Genomic DNA, 25,675 nt, shown 5'->3' with positions numbered 1-25,675 from the left:
AGAATACTGACCAAAAACAAAATGTTAAAGGAGTCAAACACTTGTTTTTGTAATACATCTGCTGTGATCTTAAGTACAAATTACCTTTTAGTTCTTTTCTGTCACAAATAAAGCTCCTGGCGCTCCTTACAGGAAATAGAAATTAATTAGAGGAGTGCAGCAGTGGAAAACAGCAGGCTTTGGAGTCTTACTAAATGAAACAGTTAAAGCATTTTATGCCGCTGGTCTCCCAAAATCACAGTAGAATTCAGTAGAAATCACCACATGTGATTTCAAAAGTCCACATAGTAACAAGCAAGGACAAAGACAGCTGCATGTATACAAAAAGGTCTGTGGTTTATTTTGTGTTTTGTTTACATTGACTAGGTGGGTTTCACAGGAACTGATGCCTTTATCTGCACATGACTTTTATTTTGAAAGTTTACAGATGTTTTACATTGCTTTGTGTTTGACTTAGTGTCGGGCCCGATCTAAACAAAGGAGTTTGATGTGTTTTGGAAGCGTAGCGAGAAAAAAATAGACTCAAAACTAATGATGGCATTCCTTTGCTTCTGGGACGCCTAGAAAAACGTTACATATTGCTGCCCGTCCACTACAATGGTGGCTAATTGCAGTGAGAGATGTTTCGCGATGCTTTCAAGTCTGGTGGAAAGAAGGCTACAACCTCCTGCAATCGCAAGCCGAGGTGAGCCCATGAATGAGCGTTTTACAGTGTAACATAGAGCTGGTTTCCCGTTTCCTGACCTGAGCATTTCCCCATCTTTCTGTGGCTGATGCAGGCAGTGAGGGTTGAAGGGTCTTTTCATGTTCAGCATGAAATGCAACTCAAAGTGATCGATCTTTTAAAAAGAACAAATTTCATATGTGTCTCAGTGAATCGAACTTTTGCTGTAACTGTAGCTTGACCTTTCTGCACCTTTTCTTTCCCTGAACAATCTGGTTCGGTAATTTGAGTTGCTTTATCATTCCATGAACCATCTTCCCTTTCATGTTGTTTAAGTTGTAATTATTGGTTGGTGGAGTTTAACAGAGGTGTGACCAAGTCACTTCTTTGCAAGTCATAAGTCCTTCCAGTCAGGTCTCGAGTCAAGTCCAAGTCAAAGACAACTAAGTCCAAGTTGAGTCCAAAGTCAATGATGTGGAAGTCCAAGTCAAGTCCAAGTCCTTAACTTTGAATTTTCAAGTCATAATCAAGTCATCTGTCCAACTTCAACTTAATGACGATGATAATAAATAAATTCCAGAAATAAAGCTTCTTAAAGCTTCATTTATTTGCTCAAACAAGCAGAAAGTGCAACCGAAACAGATTATAAACAAAGAGCTGCTGCATTTAGCCGTACAAGATCAAACCCAGACTTTTGTCCATGTTGTGCCACTTTTGTGCTAAAATATTAAATATGCTCAAGTCATCATCAAGTCAACAGATTCAAGTCGATTCAAGTCCCAAGTCATTGGCATTCAAGTCTGATTCAAGTCGTAAGTCTTCATAGATTTGATCAAGTCAAGTCAGAAGTCATTAAAATAATGACTGAAGTCTGACTCAAGTCCAAGTCATGTGACTCGAGTCCACACCTCTGGAGTTTAAATGTTGAATTTCGATGCTGATTAAACTTTCATGTAACAATTTTCACTAAGTGAAAGTATTGCACAAAGAAAGATACTATATCTGGGTCAGGCAGCAAATAATTCATTCAAATCTATCCATCTAATCAGAGGCCCTCAAACTTAGGTCAAGAAATTGATGGTGAAACAAACATAGTGGGACCTGAAGATGCACTGCATATATGCATCTGCTGGGTATTAGCACAGTGGGCACATTTTTAAAACTGCTCACTGCAAAATCCAAACAAGCTGAAATTAGAAGTATGCAAACAGTTATCTCAAGTCCGGCTTTTCAAGAAAGACAATGGAAGACTACGATGGTTTTTATGCAGTAAAACAGCCTCAGCAGAGGGACCACAGGGCGTGTTCCAACTAAAGGAGGATCGCATTCCTGAGCCTCCCTGGTAAGGTCTATTCAGGCGGAGGAGCAATGTGGGTTTTGTCCTGGCTATGGAACACTGGACCAGCTCTATGCTCTCAAGGGGTTCCTGAAGGGTGCATGGGAGTTCGCCCAACCAATCTACATGCATATTGTGGATTTCAAGAAGGAATTCAACCGCATCACTCTGGGGGGCCTGTGGAGGATACTACTGGAGTATGGGGTACCAGGCCCTCTGATACCAGCTGCTAGGTCCCTCTAGGATCGGTGTCAGAGCTTGGTCCACATTGCCGGCAGTAAGTCGAGCTTGTTCACAATGAGTGTTGGATTCCGCCAAGGCTGCCCTTTGTCACCGATTCTGTTCATAACTTTCATGGACAGGATTTCCAGGTGCAGCCAAGGTGTGGAGAGCATCTGTTTTGATGGCCTGAGGATCGGGTCTCTGCTTTTTGCAGATGATGTGGTCCTGTTTGCTTCATCAGACCGTGACCTCTGGCTTTCGCTGGAGTGGTTCACAACAGTGTGAAGCAGCTGGGATGAGAATCAGGTCCTCTAAATTTGAGACCATGGTTTTGATTTGGAAAAGGGAAGAATGCCGTCTCCGGGTCAGGGATGAGGTCCCGCCCCAAGTGGAGTAGTTTAAGTATCTCAGTGTCTTGTTCACTAGTGAGGCAAAGATAAGTGTGAGATTGATGGGCGAATTGGTGCTGCATCTGCAGTGGTTGGCATTGTACCAGTCTGTCGTGGTGAACAGAGGTAGGAGGCTCACGTGGCTGATGAGAGGGAAGTCTGTGCCTCTCTGTTTAGGCAGCTGCCCTGGCAACCCAAACCCGGATAAGCGGAGGAAAATGGATGGATGGAGGCTCCATTTCAATTCTCAGAACAGAACCAGTCTACTGGTTCTGATGCTGCCCCAACGGATGACTGCAAATGAGACTGTACTCTCCACATGAGCTGCCTCCAGTTTGGAGCTTAACTGTTGTGTCTCTCTGTGCAGGTGAACACCAGAGTAGTCTATTTATGTTCCTCCACCACATCAACTTCTTCTCCCATGATGGAAAAAGCTATTTGTGGGGTCAACCAAGCTTTGGATTTGAACTTGCAAAGACAATTATATCTTTCTTTGTTAGACCCTATAAGGATGACATGGTTTATGCTCATTCCAACCCCTAATAAAAAATTCTATAATACAACAGTTTACCAAGAAAAACTGAACACAATAGAAGCTAAAAAAAAAAATAACAGTTTCGGTAATGTAAAACCACCAGTTTTGCATACAGTGAGCAACAATTCAAATTTCTCATGAACTGAATTAGATTGAAACAAAGACAAACTGTAGAAACATAAGAGAAAGTAAGAAGTTACGAGTCTAAATTCCATTATTTTACTGTCACCAGGCTTTTTATGATGTTAATTCATGCAGTGTTTTCCCCCTTCGAGCTGACACTTCTATAATTACTTCACTTCACTGCACTTTAATCTGTAATTCAACCTGAGCAGCAGTACAACCTAATGTCTAATTAAAAAAAACTCTTGATAACTGCTAAACAATAATGGGTGATAAATACAGATTTTCCATGAAGCTATCTATTACAAAAAGCTGTTAGATTGTTCAAGTAGAGGAAATTAAATTCATGACAAGTTCAGTTAGGAGATATAAAGCCAACAGTGTTATTTGTCTTCTTTTACTGAAAAATACACCAATGTGTGATGCTCAGTTGCTCTTCAAAGGAACCAGTCAGCGGCTAAACTGGGAAACAAATCCACCACCAGTGAAACTGGGAAAACTGGTGTTGGCCGCGAAGCAGACAGAAATCCTATGATGAGGGCATACAGGACATCACAAACATATACAACAAATAAAATATTTAGGAATTCATTTTTTTAACATTGTTAAAATATGCTAAAATCTTTATGAAATGCTTCATGAGATTTGCTTATTTGAATGTTTGAATGTTTATGAGTCAAAACAAATAGATCAAAAAGACCCCCCAGTCACCAGAAAACCACTTCCTTCATGCATTTGTACCAAGCCTTTATTATATTTTTTTTAAACCTTAAATGGCTTTTTTTCTCTTCTCAGCTCATTATAATGCTTGATGTGCATTAAAAAATAATTCTAATTAAATATTCAATTACACAAAATCTTAATTGTCAGAAAACATTTTACTGGTATCAGTTCAATGACCTGCAACATGTAGCCATTTGACCATTTTAGTGTTGATATTTATACTTTGTTGAGGTTTTCTCATGACCTTCATCCTCAGAGCAATACAAGTCTAAAATAATAAAGGTGCGGGTTTCACATCCACCAGCATTTCCAAATTGTGGCCCAGGGGGGGCCATTTGTCAAGCCTATGGTTGTGCAGCACACCCCCTGAGCCTGAGGACTCAGTGGTCTCTAAGAAGCAGCTGAAAACTCACCTGTTCAGGCTGGCTTTTGCGTGACCTTCATCACCACCCTCTCCTTATTCTGCTCTCCACACCTATTTTGCCGATTTTCCTCTCTTATTCACTCTTTCTTTGCATTTTTTATCACAATTGTCTATTTTTGCTTATTTTAAACCTATTTTTAATCATTTTCTAAAAATTGTTTTCATATTTTAAATTATTTGTTTTTGTGAAACACCTCGTGATTTTTATCTTGAGAGGCGCTATAGAAAATATCGTTTTCTTTCTCTTTTTGTGGGCTTAATTGAAGCAAACTTGTCTGACCCACCTGCCATTTTCAGAATGATTAATTTTGTAAAATTATTTGTAAATTGACGCTGTCTAGCCCTTATCTGTTTGGATTAATTAGCATATTTTTGTTTTTCTAATGAGTACAAAAAAAATCCTCATTATTAAAAAGTAATAATAACCCTTGAAAAGTTTGGACACCCCATAGGCTACTTAACACATTTTTCTGATAAGGTTTTCAGAATAAAAGCACGAGTTTTATTTTAAAGAGCAAGTCAACCCCTACCAGAGTCTAACTCCACTCCCACTTCATGTTTGAAAAATGCAACACATGCTGTTGCCTGGCAGACCGAGAGGGCGGAGCCGCTAACAAATACACACACACTCAGGCTCACGACAGCATTGTGACATCATAATGTACCAGTTTACATCATAGCATACTTCTTAGCCAATAGCGGTGGCTGATTTAAATTAAAATACAGTGCAGAGTTTTTACCTGACAACGGCACAACACTGCCAGTTTTAGGCAGAATATTTAAATTTTAACTAAGATGCACTGAAGTGCCAAATTATTGACGACACGTGTCTGCAGCACGATTAGACACTCGTTTATTTAGTTTATCAGCAAAAAAAAAGTTTATTTGGGGGTGACTTGCTCTTTAAATACCTAAACACTTAATATGTGTATTAACGTGTATGCAGTGTGCTCGTGGGGGTTGTTTTATGGCTCCAGTCTCAGCTGCTGTCGGGGCGTGTTGACCTTTCTGTCTCCCGGCAGGCAGGTACGGAGAGGGGGGCGGAGACAAGCGGAGGGAGCCGCTTCATATCTGACCGGTCCCGACGTCCCGGAGAAACAAAACGGCGGTGAGCAGTTAGAGAGGCGGAGAGAGAGAGAGCTGGGATTCATCTTCTTCCTTTTCTTTAATACATATTTTAAAATTTCATTAGATATGGCCACAACATGAGCCTCCTCCATGCTCACATAGCAGGTTAAAGGGACCAAGAGGCGCGTTTTCTCCTGCAGCCTGCTTTTAATCTGTCTGGCGGAAGAATGAGAGAGTGTTGACACCACGGAGAGATCCACGCGCAGACCCACTATGGCTGTGAACGGTAAGACCGCTGACTTCAGTGGGGTTTAAGCACAGAGCTCACAGTGAGCAGGGAAAACTTGTCTTTTTGTTTAGTTTAGCTATGAATGCATAAGATAGCTGGAGACTGCACTCATATCCCCTGCGTGGGTAAGTGTTTATTTGCTGAAGAGCAGCTGGCTCATGTAGAATAATTACTGTCAGTACTTGACAATAAGAAACAATGATGGATGATCCCGTTTCTCATCCTGATTTTCCGCAAACATAAAATCTGACTGAATTATTTTAGTAAAGGACATATTGGTGCTCTATTAAAACACCAAAATAAACAAAATATATATATTTTTATTTAGTGTCTTCTACCCACCATTTATTATGGTTTATTAGCTATTTTGCGTTATTTATGGTTGTTGTTTTGAAAAACTGAGCAAGTAGCCTAATAGATCAGATTTTTTTTAGATAAATGTTGAATAATACACACCAGTGAGGTTTTATTTATTATTTTTCATGAAGTTTAGTTTTCTCTAAAGTTGGCAATTATTGTTTGTGAAGTTTGCACCAGTGTTTTTGCTGTTGGGCGTGCGTGTTTGTGTGTTTATGTTTCATAATAATTTAAATTGGATCCTGATATGTTAGTGGTTATATTGTTATGGCTCAGTTGCTGATATTAAAAGGACCCATTGAGTTTTACGTGTGTGTATTTTTTAAGGAAAAGACGTCAGTTACATCTTCAACACTCAGTAAGTGTTGCTGTTTTATTTCTAAAGTAGCATTTTCATTAGATATTACTGGTATTAAAATATAAAAACATGTTTTACAAACCAGAAAATGTGTTACGCTCTTTGAGATGGGATTAAATACACTTTGAATGTGAAAATTTTAAATGACTTGCAAATATGTATTATATATTTTTATTATTCTGGAAAGTTTGCTGTGTTGTTCACTGGACACAGAAATCAAAAGAAAAAGATCATAAAAGTATGCACAAATTACACTTCGTTGCCATTCTAAGCCCGCAGAACAAAGGAGTTTTTTTTTGTAACACTATGTATTTTCAAATAGTAAGCTGTTGTTGCAGAATCATCTAGGTGATATGCCTCATCTTTGTCCATGCTTTTGCTCCTGTGCACAAAGTTAGCTTGATTCTGCTCTGTGACACCTCAGCTGCTTTCTGAGAGGTTCAAGACCTTTGACACCAACCAACTCTGCATCTGTACTCTAACACAAACAGTCTCAACCAGTGTACAAGGCTGTCTGTTCAGAGCTGAGCAGAAATCATTTACTATTCTTTTTGTCCAGACAACAGGAGAAAAAGATAAAAGCTGTAGTTTAGTTGAGTTTTATTTTGCTTCAGGGTGAGGTTGAGTTTACTTTTTTCAAATCAGAAATTAGATTGACGAAGGCCAAATGGAAAGACCTGATCTGTCCTCTCTATAGACAACTGTAAGATGGAACAGCCAATAAAATGTCAACAATGATTTGTAAGGTTTGCATGTATTTCTATTCACCACTAGCTCTCAGTGTTACTCTTTAGAGGGCTGTCCGCTATGCTGGGACTCTGGCATTACGGCACATTGAACATATTGGACTCATCTTTATGCTAAGAGAATTGTCCTTCCACACTGGCTACTTCACACACACTGCTCACATTCTATCTCTTTGGAAATTCAAAGTGAGAGAACTTCATTCCAAGTTTGTTTAAATTGCTCTGAAAATCTTGCAGAATTGTCACATCCAAGATAAGCAGCCAAACAAATGGTGCTTTTTGTCCGCTGCACACTTTAAACCTTCCTCCAGCTGCAGGGATTGTTTTCAGAAAGCAGCACATCAGGAGTAAGAGCATCTCTCTCTCTCTCTCTCTCTCTCTCTCTCTCTCTCTCTCTCTCTCTCTCTCTCTCTCTCTCTCTCTCTCTCTCTCTCTCTCTCTCTCTCTCTCTCTCTCTCTCTCTCTCTCTCTCTCTCTCTCTCTCTCTCTCTCTCTCTCTCTCTCTCTCTCTCTCTCTCTCTCTCTCTCTCTCTCTCTCTCTCTCTGTGTGTGTGTGCTTGTGTGCTCTAAAATGCAGGCCTGGGTAAGCTCAGCATGGAATTTAAAGATTTGTTGCAAATGCAGAAAAGGCCAGGAAAGCTTCCACCCATCCATCCATGTCCTGCCAGCGGTATGAATTCACATGCACAGACAAATCACCAAAAAAGGGCAACAACCCGTGCTCATTGCCAACCTGACAGGCCACATGGAAGCAAGGGGACAGCTGGAGCTGAATCTAAACAAAACCCATTTGTTTATCTCTGCCCTCTTGTCTCTCCTGGGACATGTCAGCAAGCCGCTGCAGGAGGATTGTGAAAAAACAGCGAATCGATAAACGTCATGTAGATTTTAAGTTAGGCACCATTGACTTGAGGTGCTTTAAATGATCGTGAAACCATCTTTGTTTGGGACCAACATTAATACACCTTTTCTCCTGATCATGTTTCACTGTAACAGGCATAAATATTGTAGTCCATACACGTGTTTGTGTTGGCGTGAGAAGATTCAGATGCACCAACAAAGGTGCCAAATTCCCAGAGGGGGAAAAGTGTGGGGGGAGGAGCAGGAGTGTCCCCTCTAAATGGACAGATACCCTTTGTTGTTTCACTGGCTGTGCATCGCCTGCTGGAGACAGAGTCCATTTGGTCCATTTGGTGATGAAGCCAAATGGGTTTTGAGTCTGAGTAGCTAAGTGATGTGGTAATGGAGTGTTAACCCTCTCTGTTCTGGGGTATACTGTAATTCTACATGTGTAAGTATGTCAGGCATGCAAGCTTCTAATCTCTCCCCATCCGTTATCATTCCCCTGCTTCCCCACAGCGGGAAGTGTGTCACTTAAATGCATGGAGAATCCGCTTGAACACACACACACACACACACACACACACACACACACACACACACACACACACACACACACACACACACACACACACACACACACACACACGTGCCATCCATCACCAGCACTGATCCACTGCTGCTACGCTGATGCACCTGACCCATTCCTGTGGATCTGAGGCCATTGGTGAGCATAATGAAAACAAAGTAATACAGAGAGAGATTAGATGGAGATTAATGTGTTTGTATGAATCGGAACAGTTACATATAAAATTGACAATGCAGCAACAAAAGCAATCAGAAGAAGATCCATCAGTGTTTGGGTGATATGGCTTTGGTTGAGATTTAAAGAGCAAGTAATCCCCAAATCAAGTCTCTGATTTGCTGATAAACTGTATAAATCAGTGTCTAATATTGTTGTAGACCATTGGTTTTTTTCTATGTAGTTATTATTTTGGCATTTTAGTAGCCTACAAAATCTAGACATCCATCCATTTTCTTCTGCTTATCCGGAGTCGGGTCGCGGGGGCAGTAGCCTAAGTCGAGAGGCCCAGACTTCCCTCTCCCCAGCCACTTGGGTCAGCTCCTCTGGGGGAATCCCAAGGCGTTCCCTGGCCAGGTGAGAGACATAGTCCCTCCAACGTGTCCTGGGTCTCCCTTTAGGCCTCCTCCCGGTTGGACGTACCCGGAAAATCTCACAAGGGAGGCATCCAGGAGGCATCCTGACCAGATGCCCGAACCACCTCAACTGGCTCCTTTCAATGTGGAGGAACAGCAAATCTACTCCGAGCCCCTCCCGTATGAGTGAGCTACTCACCCTATCTCTAAGGGAAAACCCAGCCACTCTGTGGAGAAAACACAGTTCGGGCAATCCAAACAAAGACAAAGCAAATGATTTTGCTCTTCGTGTCAGTCTAGCCATGCTCCATAGGAGCCTCAGCAGGTCTACCATTGGGCTGAGCAGTATTGTGTTATGCCAATCACAGAGCTTTTTTTGGTTTAGTGAGTAGGAGGATGCAAACAGCAAAGATGGCGGTGGCTCGTTTGAAACAGCTTTGGCATAAATTTTAGACTATTTAGACTTGTGGTTTTCTTTAGTCACGAGCAAATGTACTTAAGTCCTTTATTTAGAAAAAGAATGTATTTACGTAATCTGCCAGAGTTCATGGAGGACTGCAGACTTTGAGCATGTTTCATGGTTGGCTGTCCAATAGCATGCGGAGAAAGTTTGAAAACCACCGTAGCTTCCGCCCCACATCTGATCTCTGTCTATGGGTCATGACCAGACTGTATATTCATATATAAATGATAACTGCCTAAAACCTTTAGTATAGCACCCTCTTCAGGTTAAGAGTATCCACTACATTTGAATTTGAATTAGCCACTGCTATTGGCTAAGCTAGTGACGTTAGCCAGTATTTCACTGGCACTGCACTGCAGCCAAGTCTCGGCCACGTCTCCGGCTGGCTCAGACACTCATGAGCTGATATGAAATGATGCGGGTTGCCTCCACCAACACCCCCCCCCCCCCCCCCCCACACACACACATCTCCTCTCTTTGCTTTGGTGAAGAGGTTTGAGAGAAATCCTTCAGACTAGGACACATGTTGCTGTTTCTTTAACTAGCTAGGGCTCAATCTAGTTTCTATATGTGTGTGTGCTTGCGTTTGTGTGTGAGTTGCATTTGTGTGTGAGTTGTTTGCCCATTTGTGTGTTAGTGGCTCATCTCTCCAATGGAGAATATCCGAGCAGGGTGGCGTGGGGGTTAGGGGTGCTGTCAGACACTGCTGCAGTGGCTCTTGAAGCCTAAATCCACTCCTTGTGAGGCTCCCCCAAATTTGGGGTAGTCGATTTAGCTTGACAGTCCTCTCAAGGCAGCAGTTCTCCTTGCTGCTGGTGTACCTATTCCTGTCACTTTTATTCCCTCCAGTCAACTTTCTGAACATGTTTGGATACAGCACTCTGAACAACGCAGCCCTCTGTTGAGACACAGACTAAACATTTCCATAGAACCTTCATATCAGTGCACTTTGTTCAGTTCATAATGCCAGTTAGTTAAACGTTTCCTTTGTAATCCCAACAGATTACATTAAGTCACCGACTTGAGATATTTTACCTTGCAGTAAGAAGCTTGCCTGTTAAAATCTTGCGTGCACGCTCTTTCTACTTTGAGTTTGCATGTGGGTTTTCTCAGGTTCCTGACGTTTCCTCTCACTGACGAAAAGCATGCTTGCTATGTTGGCTGGAGTCTCTAAGGTCCCTAGATCTCAGTGAGTGCTTGATTGGTTTTTGGTTTCTGCGATGGACTGAAGACCTGTGCAGGGTGTACCATGGGTTGACTTTTTAAAAATTCTTTTCAAATTCTTGTTTTTGAGGGCAAACAAAATAATTAAATGTTAAGAAAAGTCAAACTTTTTGCGGATTTTTGTGTATTTTGTAGTGAAAGAAAAGAAAAAAGAAAACAATCTTTTATTACTCAAGATAAAAATCACAAGGCGCTTCATGAGAGCAAAAATAAATATATAAAATAAAAATAAAATGAAAAAAGATTTAAATTATTATAAAAATGATGTCTTCATGAAGATCTTTGTCCTCGATAATGATTTGCTTTAATGATCTACCCAAAAACTGCACATAGTGATTAGAAATTACTTGAAAGAAGCAGCCAGTTCTTCTTGCCCTGCAGCATTGGTATAGTTGTACTAGTAGTACTACTACTAGTAGTAGTAGTAGTAGTAGTAGTAGTAGAAGAAGTAGTGGTAGTAGTGTTGAACGGCTTGTTTGAACTCATAGAATGTGTGTGTTGCCACACAAATTCAATATTGATTAATGGAAAATGCCAAGACTGGTTGCCCAAATCTGCAAAAGCTAGCTTTTAAACCTCTGGAAGCAGGTGTTGCAGATTTGTTACGTTACTGGTTACTCCACATATGTATTTCATGAGCATTTTTTATCTCAGAAGTACCCCTGAAGGACTTAGTTGTTTGTCCTTTTATCAAAACTTATTTTGAGCCTGAGAGTGTTAAACACAGTTACCCCATTTGCTATCATCCCTAGGTTGCATTGAGTCGTAGTTTTCTAGGTCCAAACGTCTTATGTTTTCCATAACTTCATTGGTGTTTTTTCACTTTAGGACTCTTATATTTGTCCTAAAGTTGAAGTGGTAGCAGCCGGCTGTTTCTCCTTCTATGATATTATTTTGCGGACCTCTCACACCAGTGGTGTCCTGTTGCAAAATTCGTGAGTGCATACATGGAGGACCTAGGTAAATGCAGAAGTGTGGTGCGGTTTTACCTTTTTATTTCAATCCTACAATAAACAGTTTGCACAAAAGACACTTAGACCTGAATTGCACTTATTAGGCTTCAGCACCTTGTTGATAAAATCGTGGCTGTGGTAGAATGGAAAGTAAAAGCTTGTGACTTTTGCCTACACCTTTTTCAGTTTTGTGAACAAATCACAAAATCTCCACTTTCTACTTGGGCTCTACTACACATGCAATACCATGTGGTTTTGTTCAGTCTCAGAAGTGATTTGTGAATTATTGTCATGTTGAGTGTGTGCTTTAACCCCTGATGGAGCGAGTAGCGCTCGGTTCCACTCTGCTCCTCAAAGATTGATGAAGTACTAAAAGAGGACCAGGCCTCTTCAGGATAAATCACCAGTGGATTAGCAGAAGCAGACAGAGATGGATTGTGGATTATGTCCTTTGGTGTCACACTTGAATTCACTCATTCAGTCAGTCCTGTGCCCTCAGTTATGCTACTCTTTGCAATACAATTTCTTAGATGACAGGACCTCACCTGCCTTCTTGCTGCAGGTCTGACGTTTCCTCCTCCTTCTAATTTCCCTTTTTTTAGGAGTGTGCAAAGGTCCATGTCTAATTTATTTTGTTTAATTAGCCTTCCACTCTGGGAGAGGGATAGAAAGAGGAGCTGAAAGTTTGTAGGAAAAAAATAGACATAATTTTCCTGAAGGTTTGCACTAATTACAGGAAAAATCCAAACAAGGGTTCCCTCATCCCTTACTAATTGACTTAAAACAAATCTTCTCAATCACTGTCTCATTTGCATTTGTTCTATTTTATGCCCGATACATTAATGAAATGTGTTCTAGCCATTGACATAAAGAAATAAGAAAAGGAGTTTGTAATTACTTAGATATTTAATCAGTTGTTTTTTGTCATCATCACTGTCTGTCCAGACAGAATGAGATGTGCCAAATGTGTCAAGGCCTCCGTTCAGCTAACATCTTTATGTCCTCTGTGTGATCCTTGGCCAGATGTCTTTCAGCCTTCAGTTTGAAGGAGAGCAGTCAACCTCGACTTGGTTCTCTCCCCGTTGGAGTCGGCTAAACAAACACACTAATTAAGTGTGGCCTTGTGTGATAGGGTAAGCCTGGAGCTTTTCACTCTCTGTTAATAGGCCGGTTGACTCCTCCTTCCAAATGCTGGGGGTGGGGGTGTCAGTAAGCCATGTGGTGAAGATTGTCCATTAAACTAAACAGCCTCAGCTCTAACAAGGCATGCATTTTCTCACAATCACATGCTTGAAAAGCAATTATAGTGTTCCAAACAGTCAAAGTTGGATCTGCAAGTGAGGTTATGTAAACAAAAAAATCAAGAGAGTGTTTGAATGACTTTGAAGTTAAATAAGTTGCAGTAGTCTTACAAAAATAGAAATCAACTTTCTACATGGTTTTCCTATCAGATGTTTATCTGTTTTCTTTTATTTGTTGTTTCCTTTTACCTCCATTCGGCTCAACCTCGGATGCAATCACCCCATTGATTCTCTCTGCTCCAGCACATTAAAAAAAATAAGTCTCTTTGCCTGTGAATTTTAAACAAAATTATCGTGCACAGCTCCCGTAGAGTTCATGGCCTCCTCTGGCTGTTGCATTTATGCTAGAATGGTCCCTCAATTTACCACATCAGTGGGCAGCCAAGTGTCACTGTGTCATCTCTACAGCTGGGTGTCAAGAAAGAGCTGTTTAAATGCAGCTCATTGCTACCGACTCCTTATCACCCCTTCAGCATACATTATTCACATTTAACTCCATGTTGGGGAAAACAGATAGTATTGTTTCTGTAATGTACTGTGTGTTTTAACATGTTGGGACAATAGGTGAAAGGACCAAATGTCACGATGTGCTGCGGAGTGAAGCGGAGCTAAGGTGAGGATCCAGACCGGGGAGGAAGCAGGCAGACAGGTAGGATTCACTTGACAGGTTTATTAGGACGCACGCTGGACAATGAAACAATGACACCACAAGGAACACAGAACAGAAGGGGTTTAAATACACGAGGAGCGGGAGCTATGGTGATTGGGAAACAAGAGGCAGGTGGGAGCAATTAACGGAGACACAGACTACAACCTAGGAGAAGACAGGACAGGGTGTGACACCAAATGTGAAGGGATTGGCCCATTTTCAAACTGGTGTAACACTAGCCCTTTTTAGAAGACACACCATGCTGGCAAATCAGCGTAATATTGCCACCCCGGTGTGTCTTATGAATGTGGCATGAATGTGCTAAATTTCCGCATCGCCATGCCGCCACGCTTCCTATTAATATTACCGCAACATCTGACTTGTGAATGCATATCACAACTCGGCGCAACAGAGGGTGGGGAGTTACGTGGGGAGTTACTGTCGAGCTCCGGCAGGAAATTATACCAAAAGTGAAAGTAAACACGGCAGTAAGTCACTTTTTGAACAGAACCAGCTGAGATGATAAACTGAAGCAATGCAGAGCTCCAGGAGCATCTCCCTTTTTGAGCTAGAGGTCAGATTACTAGAGACTGCACGGGGACTGTGGAGGACAGACAACTTAGGAGCAGCTTGTCAAAGAAACGTAATGAGCATGGCTTCGATCGCAATAAAAAACAAGCTATGTCCAAGATAAACGGATGTTTGCGGCAATGCAGAAACTGCCCCCATACCCCCTTTTTACTGCCATCACGTAATCTTTTGTAAAAAGGACACAATTACACCACGTACCAACACAATGTGACCAATTTTAAAGACTTAAGGCTCCCTGATGCTGGCTCAGTATTGCAGCAAATTTGTGGCATAGTTTTCTAAAAGAGGCAACTGTTTTTGAAAGAATGATTTAGTTATTTATATCACAAACATCTGTTTCTGATGCAGTCTGGGGGCACTTCTGGCATGATTATCAAAATATTTAGTCAGATTGTGAGACTAACAGTAGCCTAAACAGTCTGTAAAATTAGTTTTACATGAACTGATGTGATTTTTTGAGGTCTTTTACTTTATGACTATTATTTTTTTTGTCTGTTCAGAATAATCCAGAATAATCTTGTTTTAAATAGTTCCCTCTGAACTTCGTGTTGTAAAAGAGAACGTGCAGAATTTACTCTGCATCATAAGAAGCTAAACACCAAAAACACAACTGCCAACGTACAAACAGCAGCAACTCTTGGTGACTAATTATATTTGGGATTAGCTAAATAGTTTCCAAAATGTTTGACAACATACTGACAACATTTGTTAGGGTTCTCAACTTCCTGGCTTGCCGCAGGGCGTAACAGCATGATATTTAGAACGTTGCACAAGTTTAACGATTTTTCATTTCGAAGACTGGTCTCTGTATTACAGCCACATTTCTGTGTGGTTTTAACTCAGCACTAGTCATTTGCACAGTGAGGTACTTGCCTAATGTTCAAGATTAAGTTTCTAAAATTGAAACTTTGATTTGTGAATAAAGAGACAAGATTCATCAATTTTAAATGTTGAGATGGTTTCTATCGCTCGTTTATTCTTAATTGAGAAAAAAATTAAAAGGCATATTATTTTGGATGTGCATTTTAAAACTACACACCTTTTCAGCTATAAGTGAAAATTAAAGATGGACTGAACCCAAAGCTAAATCTAAAAGTACCAGGCAGAGCACAAAGCCTAGTCTCAAGGGTGAACGTCCTTTCCCCCTGCATTCAAATAATCCTTTCTTTCTACAAAGCAAAAGACTTTTCATTGATACAATGTGGGTTAGGATGGAGTTCATATGTAATACTCAGCCATCTGAAACTGGGTTATTCCATTTAAAAGGTAAAGTTCTAGCTCCCATCTCAGGATTTCTCTCAGTTTTTATTATCTTGTTGTCACTGGAGATAATTCCTCTCTCTGGTCCTACAGTTCATTGCATAAGCAACATGCGACATTTTCACTTCACAAGCTTTCCTTTTTCCATGCCACCCCAACTAATCTCAGAAGACATTACAGTTTGATCTATAAAACATATGGCACCATTATAAAAATGGAAAATACATTTTGCAAAGATTTGAAAATTCTTCAGAGAATACAGATATTTTCTTCGGAGTTAAAAATAACATGCTGGTTTCTTTTAGCGTGCAAATGTAAGCTGATTTTCTGCTGATATGAGCTGACGTGTAATGCCACCAGCGGATGTCCTGAAAGCTGGGAAGAAGATATCCTTTTTAATGCAACTAGTATTCTCTCTCAGCGTGTGACTTCAGACTCATAGACGTAAAGGTATGAGATTGCCGTCTTGCTCTGATACCTAAAATAAAGCCAACGTATTTTTTTTGCAGTCACCAAACAAAAGTCTATGCACTATGTTATGAGGAATTTAGATAGCTATTGACAAACATTTTTATACTTAATATTTTCATTGTTTTACCGTTCTGTTGCTTGTTTTTTGATTTGATGCTTACTTGTTTTGAATCGGAAAGGTTGAGCCTTGGCCTTTATGCACAGAATCGATCGGATTTGTCTTGTGAAAGCGTTAAATTAAAATAATATGTAAAACAATCTGGGTGTGATTGCCTAGACGTGCAGTACGACCTCAGACTCTCTATGTTTAGAAGCAGCCTTTGTGGGGCCTTAAGTAGGTTTCCCTTTGGGGCCCCCAAACAAACAAATCAACACTACATTCCTAAGCTACACCATTTGTGTAACATGCCCACTATCATTATTGTCTTTTGTAATTAGCTTACATCATACAGGTGCCTTTATGAATATTGATTTTAACTACCGAGCAACAATATATATATATATATATAAATAAATAAAATAAAACACTTTAAATAACTTGCATTTTGAAAAGCAGAGTGCTATGTAAGTGTTGTGTATTAATTCAACAATTTGAAAGAAATATAAGCAGACAAACACAGACTTTTCAGTAAAAAGGTTAGTTTTACTATTTTTAGTTCTTAAAATATGAACCATGTGTAAAGTGTGCTGCACTACAAAATGAAACCCAGTGACACTTCAGAAAATAATACAGATACATCACTTTTTCATGTAAAATATTATTTAGTTGGTTTTATTTAAAGTTATTAAAGGGACATTATGGAAGTTTGACAGCCAAAACATGTATAGAAATAATACATTTCTTCTTCATACATTCTCCTGCAATGCCCTGGTCCTGTAGAATGAGCCCTGGCATTTTTACTGTGATTGCCTATTTTTCTGTAAAATCACAGAAAAAGAGAGCTGCTCGGGTCGAGCAGGCTGCTTCATGCGCGTTCACGCTCAGGCATAGCCCTCCGAACCATTCTTAAATGGTACAGATACAAGTGATATCACTGGCATGTTAGCTCGCTTAGTTAGATGTCCGACTTTCGTGCAGAAGACCTGGGTTTGATTCTGGATGTGGACATAGTTTATTTAGAGTTTCCTTTTTACATTAATCATATATTTTTTTACAGCAAGATGCCCACATTTTTATTTGACACTCGCCGAACGGCATTGAATTCACAGATAAAAAAGATGTGGGTTCAACTTTCATTTTGGAACAATTTTTCAAGAGCATGCAGGAGGACTGACCCATCTTAAACCTTTGTCGGCTGTGCTGAAGAGAAAGGTATAGAACCAAATTATTTAATTAATTAGCTGCGCGTTCTCCTGTCCTCTGGGCCACACACACACACACACACACACACACACACACACACACACACACACACACACACACACACACACATGGAGCTGACTGTCTCAGCTGTTATTTTTGTTAAGGAGTGTGTACGTACAGCATGCGTGCCTCGTGCACGAGCCTACTATTGAAGCTGCCGTTACGCTTTTGGCCTGGGGGGGAAAAGGTGAGCATAAAAATTCAAAACTCCGTAAAGTCCCTTTATAGCAATGTTTTTCATATGTCATCTTAGTGCTCATGAGGGCCCCCTGGTGACATGGGGGCCCAAAGCAGTCACATGATTTGCAAATGCCTTGGGCTGGCTGTGTTTAGAAGACAGCGTGGCACATTTACACGGATGTGGTTTTTGTTTGCACAAGCGTTGTTATAAAGAGAGTTTCTTGGAACATGATTGTGTCTTTTAGAAGCAAACTGTCATCAGATTGTCAGATTCTTGCTGGAAACATCTATTCCCTTTTATTCCTCCTCGTCTGGCCTTGTCCTACAGTTGCGTTATGATACTTTTAAGGGATTTTGCTCCATAAGTAAATGTTGTATTAATCCAAGAATGACAGACGTTAAAGTCAAACCAAGACAAAACTGTTGTCTCTGGAGACAGCTGGGGTTACGGAGCTGCCAGTCAGAGTTAGTGGGGGCGGTCTCTAAGCTGTCATCCTCGTGTTTTGGTCTCGCCCTACATATCAGGTCACTGGAGCACTGCAGGCTTTGGGTTTTGGCAGGAGCAAACACACATACTTCTACACACATAGCTCAAGCCTCACTTGCATTTTTGCATTTGTATTCACACACATACACATTGGCTGTGTTAGTCAAAGTCACTGACTTTAGTGCAAAGGATTTTCACCTGAGGTTAAAAAATAAGGAAAAAATGGCTAAATTCTGAAACACTCAGCCTTCAATAAATGGAACAGAACAAAATCAATCGCAAGAGATGAAGTAGCTCTTTCAAATCTTTTAAAACTGAAACTAATGCCTCAATTTGTAGTAGTTATAGAGAAAATTATAATGGATGTCCTGGGAGATATTAAGTGTGAAGAGTTTGTGGTGCTCTAATTTTGCAGAAAGTAAAATTATGAACCTCCTTCTTCTTGTTCAGTTTCATTTAAAGTAAAATGATCCATAATCTGCCAGTGCATAGATGTAAACTCACAGAAAAGGGATAATTCTTTTCCACTAGATAGAGAAAAATCAAAGCAAAAGAGAAGGCTTGTTCATGCATGTGCTATTAATGCTTCATTTGTTAAGAGGACATATCTGTGGGATAATTAGGGTGTGTTCATGTGTGTGTGTGATTGCCTGTGACGTCTGAGCAGCTGGGTGAGGATAAGGAGACAGCTCTGTGGAGTGGAAGAGAATAGGAACTAGAGCTGGTTTGACACTGAAACGTTAAGACGGAATAAATGAAACCACTGTGACACACACACACCATTAGAAATAACATGCATGTACACACACACACACACACACACACACACACACACACACACACACACACACACACACACACACACACACACTCAGAGGCTGATTGATGATGGCTCTTTGATAGAAGCCCAAAGTCATCTCCATGTTGCACCTCGTTACCAGTTAGCAGTGAGTTAAGAGCAAACAGAGATTATTTGTTTATTCACAGAACAACGAAGAAAATAAATTAACTAAATTACAGTCATCAAAAAACTAACATCGACCCTCCGTCTTACTGTGGTGGACTAATGAGCAGAGGAACCCTGTTGTCTTGGGCATTTTCCCTCTGCTCTCACATGGCAAACTGGTTCTATATAAGGGTGGGCAACCCTGGTCCTAGAGATATGCTATCCAGCATGTTTTAGTTGTTTTAGTTGTTTCCCTGCTTCAGCACAGTTGATTCACCAGTTCAGAAGCTCACTGTAGAGGCCTTTTAATCATCTGCTGATTAAAACCAGGCATGTTGAAGCAGAGAAACCTCTAAAACATGTTGCATAGCAGCTCTCTAGAGTTAAAGTTGTTCACTAGTAAAATATTTCTACGTGTTCGCTTAGAGACTCGTTCTAATGCTGAGGTTAGTCAACTTGTTTTACACACCTGCTGAATATTAATTTATGTTTTCTGCAACAGTTGCATCAATATCCTCCTGCAAATGTACAAAAAATAAATAAATAAAACGCACTGTACATTTTTTTATGTTCCTGTTAGGGTAAGATAACTTTAGAAAACCATTATGGAATCATAGACATGTGCGTATTTGTGTGTTTTGATAAAGTACTTCAAGGGAAGGAAATAGAATGGTTTTCCTGGGCTCATTTGACCTGGACAAGAAGCTCCATCTGTGACTTAATGTTCACTTTTGTGTGTGTGTGTGTGTGTGTGTGTGTGTGTGTGTGTGTGTGTGTGTGTGAGTGAGAGAGAGAGAGAGAGAGAGAGAGAGAGACAGAATAGTGACAACAGGAAGCTTTGATCACCTTTCTAAACCAACCACTTTGTTCCAGCTACTGTCTACTCTGAGTGGTGCCCCTGGAATCTGGGAAGTGAGGACTGGTGTGTGTGTGTGTGTGTGTGTGTGTGTGTGTGTGTGTGTGTGTGTGTGTGTGTGTGTGTGTGTGTGTGTGTGTGTGTGTGTGTGTGTGTGTGTGTGTGTGTGTGTGTGTGTGTGTAGGAGCAGTAATAGGCATGTCCGCCTGACTGAAAGGAGTGGATGCAGTGGTAGTGCAGGAGAGGTGCTGATAACATGGCAATTAAGCTCCAAAAGACAGACCCCCAGTCACTGCAGTAAGCTGCATGCTGGGAGACTTACAGAGACAAGTGGGACTGCTGGGAGTGGATACAGATAAATGGCCAAGCGCCCCCCAGGTGTGAGCTAATTTGTCTTGCCGACTGAGTGAAAGCAAGAAAGCTCCGGAAGGGCTTGTATTGGACTGAGCACACAAACCACTCTCTAGCCCTCTGAAGGCACCTGCTGCAGACTGAATACTGCTTTTGTTAGACAGTTCTCAGATGAAAGACTTTAAAAGTCTGTGTAGCCTTTTTGTTGAAGGAACAATCACTTGTTTCCAGGATGTGGTTTCGAAGTTGAAGCTCAGAAAAACCTTCTGATCATTCTTTTTTCCTGCAAATCCTTTCAATACACCTGGGTAGAGGTGGGTGATGTGGCAAAAGATTTTATTAGTTCTTTTAAACTGAGATCATGAAGTCATCAAAGTTTTCATAAAATGTTATTAGATCCCCCCCCCCCCCCCCCCCCCGTTTTTAAGTTGGCGTACATTGCAAAAAATATCACAAATTTACAGTAAATATATCCTGATAGAGGAAAAAATAACAGGGATTATACCATGCCAGTTTATTTATAAAGCTCCTTTAAAAACAGCATGGCAGCTGACCAAGGACTGAAAATAACACAGGTAGCACAATCAACAATGATGCACATACCATATGAGAGAAAGTTAATGGTGAGAAAATGTCAGGTCGTAAAAGTTAATGTTGAATGATGAATTAAACCGGGGTAGAGGTAGTACCCGTCTAACAGAGGTGGGGAGTGCATTCCAGAGAGTGGGGGTCGCTCCCCCCGCGATTTATAGCCCATTTTAGAGAGGACACTGAGCAACAGACGATCAGCGGATCTCAGTGCCTGGTTTGGCATAAAGGGGGTAATCAAGTCAGATAGACATGCTGGGGTGTGGCCGTTCAAGACTTTAAAAACAAATGTCAGGATCTTGAACTTGACTCAGAAATTTACAGGTAGTCAATGGAGATGTGCCAGGACAGGAGTAATGTGATTACGCCTGTTGGGGTTGGTCAAGAATCTACCTGCAGCTAGAAAATTGAGCATGACATCAACAGACAGATTGGTGCTTGCTCTGCAGTATTGCAATCTGTCGTGGTGAAGAGAAAGCTAAGCCAGAAAGCTCTCAATTTACTGTTCAGTCTACGTACGTTCTTACCCTCATCTACGGTCACAAGCTTTGGGTAGAAACCGAAAGAGCGAGATCACAGGTACAAGAAGTCAAAATGAATTTTCACCAGAGGATGGCTGGGCTGTCCCTTAGAGGTAGGGTGAGAAGCTCAGTCATCCGGGAGGGGGTCGGAGTAGACCCGCTTCTCCTCCACATCGAGAGGAGCCAGTTGAGGTGGCTCGGGCATCTGGTCAGAATGCCTTCCTGGTGAGGTTTTCCAGGCACGTCCAACCTGGAGGAAACCTAAAGGAATACCCAAGGCACACTGGATGGACTATGTTTCTCGGTGGGATTCCCCAGGACGAGCTGGCCCAAGTGGCAGGGGAGAGGGAAGTCTAGGCCTCCCTGCTTAGACTGCTGCCCCCACGACCCAACTACAGCAGAACGGCTAAAAATGGATGGATGGATGGATGGCAGGGACACTAAAGAGAATTGAATTTGCATAGTTCATCATGTAATTTCTTCGGCATTACTTACATTCTTTCATGAACAGACATCAGCAGTGATCAGGCCGAGTGTGTAACATCTACAATGGTCTGGATGAAACATGTTCTGTCCCCATCTTTCTGTCAGGCGTTCCGCGATCTCTGATTCTCCAGACTGTCAACACACTCATATCCTTCATTATACATTATCATCACACTGCCATCCCTAACTTGGGACCTCTATGATGGAACTGTGACAGCTGTTAGTGTTGAAATATTTAAATAACAATGAAATATCAAATGCACTCATGAAGTTAATGGGTTGACAACACATGGTAGACCTTTGTAAAGTAATTCATATCAGACAGATGCAAAATCTCTTATGTTTCCATTCAGGCATCCTGGCTTATTTTGGTCTGAAATGGGATTTTCTAGCATCTGAATATATTATTAAAGTAACAATAAAACAGTTAATAAAGCAAAGACAAGTTCATGTTTGTATAGTTAACTGCTATGACTATATTTAATTTTGATGCAAAATTAGAAGCTTTGCACAAATAATGTCTCACAAGTTCATGTCACTGGCCCACAGATACATGCATTCATTTAGAAACATTGCTCATAAAAACAGACTGAAGATAATAAGAATGTGCGGGGTTTCTTGGGAGACGAGATGGAAATGTACAGCCTTGCAATATTGAAGAAACCAGATGAAATGAGGGTTTTGATGCAGAGGTGTGCCGATCAATATGGATCTACTCACCAGCTAAATGCTGCGACACCTCAACAGGCTTCAAACAATAACGGCTCCTATTGAGAATGTCTTTAGACAAAATAGCAAAAAAAGAATATGGAGATGGCGTCTTTTGCATAAAAGGACTGCCTTTGTAAACAAAAGATGCAATAACAAAACCTCAGGTTCACGTTGTGTTTTTCTCACTAAAAGGCTGTGCAGAGGAAATAGAGCTGAGTGATTTTGATTGTTTATGCCAGTGGCAGTGCTGTAGTTTTCCTCTCACCTGTCTCAGTTGCATTCCCATAGCCTGTCTCTGTGGCCCCCTGATACAAATTTTAGCATTTTCTTCCTGTCTGTTTTTTCTGTTCTCTTTTCCCTCCCCTCCAGTAAAGATTAGAAGAAGCTCCCTTGATCACATCACACAGTACTACAACAAACTTCAAAGCTGTGGTACGTTTCAGCTGGCAGACTGTGGTGACATCACCTGCTGAGCTGCTGTTTCAAATAGTTCACATCGCTTACGAATCTGCAGTCCGCAGCTTTTATTCTCTTCCTGTCAGAATCTTTGGCATATTTACTTTCCTTCATTGGCTTCTCGTGATTATTAACTTTAATCTTTTTGACTCCTTCTATTCTATTTATTCTACCGCTTTATTCCAGTTTTAATCATTGCTTTGGTTTACTTAAGTAAATTGGCTAATAGAGCAAATTAGCAAAGCATGCTAATTTCTGTGAGAGTGTATTTAGTTATCGACTGCTTACTTGTTCATGACACATCACTTAGAGGTTCCTTCTCCGTGGATCCATGAGAACTGACGTACATTATCAAACATGGTGGTCATTTGTGAGACTGCTTTAAGGAAAATCAATAATTTATTGAGTCCTGAACTCCTCCTGATTATTTTCCCTTAACAGGCCACAGGGTGAGTGCTGGCCATTGATTTTACAGACCACAGGCATCATTCACAGATTGCTGCAGTTAGCAGTCCTTTCGGCGGTCCGTGGACGTGTGAGTGGAGCTTTAGACGAACCATATGTACTTCTGGAGGAAGGTTTCAGAGCTGATTTCTGTATGGTCAGCGGACAGACTGTAACGATTCCCTGTTGGCTTTGCTTTCAAGCTGTCACTGAAGGGAGGCTTAACCCAGGAGCTGTTTCTTCAGATTTTTGGTTTTGAAAAATTATAATGAAATAAAACCTGTTTGTCTCATTGAGTGAAGCGCTTCTGAGCTCATTAGGACACCATCTGGCCTTTTTGCTCTCAATTTCAAATGGTTGGTCTAAATTACTCCTAAATTGAAAGATATAAAATTTTGATACTAAAACGACTGCAGGGACTGTTTTTATCACTCTTTCAAATGACTCGTGTCCAGTGGCTTTTTTCAAGGACATGGTGCAAGTGGAAACATCAGAGCTGTAACTGTCTGAATAGCAGGCGAACGCTCTCATTTGACCCGAGTCAGAAAGCCAAACACAAAAAACAAAATCTATTTATTTATATTGATCCATTGGGCACTAGACTGGATGTTTACTAGTTTGTTTTTTAGTATTCGTGATTCTGCTTTGCATGAACATTAAGGCTGCACATAGTGCATTAACATCATAGGGCTTGTTGGTGGTTGTAGAAAAAATAATCACAAAACACCTATTATTGGCAATATTGAAACCATGATTATTTAACACAATTATTCATTGGCATTAGGGATAGACCGATATATTGGTTGGCTGATATTTACAGTTTTTTTATACATCGCCATCGGTTGACATTTGTCCTTAGTAAAGCCGACTTAGTCAGGCACATCCTCGGGCAGACCGATGCTTTTGCAGAAATTAAAATAAATGTATTTTTATGTTCACCAATAACATCTGCATAATACGTACTCCAACTTAACTTAGGGACAGCAGTAGCTCAGGAGATGGAGCGGGTTGTCCAGCAATCGGAAGGTTGCAGGTTTGACTCCGGCTTCGACCAGAGCTAGGGAAAGACCCTTAACCTGCCTTGCCTGGTGGTGGTGGTGGTCAGAGGGACCGGTGGCACTAGTGTCGTCTCTCGTCTCTGTCAGTACATCCCAGGGCAGCTGTGGCTACATCGTAGCTCATCCCCACCGGCGTGGGAATGGGTGAATGATTGACTGTGTTGTGAAGCGCCTTGGGGGGTTGTAGAACCCTAAGAAGGTGCTATATAAATCCCATTAAACTTTATTTAGATGTCTGAGTTGAACAACTGAGCAGTGCACAAAGTTAACATTTAACAGTTAAATTCAGAATTCAAACACGGATTCAGCTGCAGAAATTTTGTGCATCAACTGTTGTTATTAGTGACATTTTAGAATGAAAATAAGAAAATGTCTAAAAATCAGCCATGAAAATCTGCTCTTAAAAATCAGCAGTACATATCAGCCATCAGTTGACCGTGTCTCTTACATATTGGCATCAGTATTGGCTATTAAAAAAATATATCGGGCAACCTCCAACTGACATCATCAGCCCAAAACACAGCTTGCCAAAATAAAAGCCTGCTATATTGCTGTTTATTTTGAATAAAATGTTATTGTTAATAAGAAGTGAAGACCACATGGTCAGACAGCACTCCAGAAAACAGATACACTGTGTGGAAATTATTGGTGAACACCACATTGCAGAGCGTGTAGTTGTCATGACTGCAAATAGTGTAGTTTTGGTGCTTGTCATATGCTGCTGGAGTCCCTTCTTTCTTATTCTGACATTTTTAAACACCGATGTAAAACACTTTTGTGAGTGTACGCGTTTGAAGGAGCAAAACTGCACATCATCCACCGAGCATGACAAAATAAAAGCATGGTTGCAAAGCACAGTTTGACAAAACAATCTTAATGCTGTTGTTTTCTTGTCAGTTATATTGCTTTTATAATAATTTGTAGCCAAAAATGAAATTGAAATACAGATTGGATTTATTGAAACATCAGCTGTGATCAACGTACGTTTTCCCCACATTCCTTCTTCTGCCTGTCAACACAGCCACTACTTCTTCTTCCTTGCTCTATCTTCATTATCTAAATCTAGCATTGCATCAAGAACAGT

The 25,675-nt window shown here is 40.8% G+C and overlaps 2 protein-coding genes across 2 annotated transcripts in view; both read left to right on the top strand.

The window, feature by feature from the left end:
- The window catches only part of LOC139063350 (acidic proline-rich protein PRP25-like), a 308,451-nt gene that overhangs the window by 256,097 nt on the left and 26,679 nt on the right, over positions 1-25,675 (top strand). The gene's annotated exons all lie outside the window — the stretch shown is intronic.
- The window catches only part of samd10b (sterile alpha motif domain containing 10b), a 75,973-nt gene continuing 55,872 nt past the window's right edge, over positions 5,575-25,675 (top strand). The window contains exon 1 of the mRNA XM_015968078.3: positions 5,575-5,770. Within this exon, the coding sequence (XP_015823564.1) occupies positions 5,758-5,770 (13 nt within the window). The 5' untranslated portion in view covers positions 5,575-5,757. The remainder of the gene's footprint in view (positions 5,771-25,675) is intronic.

Source organism: Nothobranchius furzeri, chromosome 15, assembly GCF_043380555.1.
Source record: "Nothobranchius furzeri strain GRZ-AD chromosome 15, NfurGRZ-RIMD1, whole genome shotgun sequence".
Classification (NCBI taxonomy): domain Eukaryota; kingdom Metazoa; phylum Chordata; class Actinopteri; order Cyprinodontiformes; family Nothobranchiidae; genus Nothobranchius; species Nothobranchius furzeri.
The sequence above is the reverse complement of the archived record's forward strand: the minus strand, read 5'-3'. Positions and strand labels throughout refer to the sequence as shown.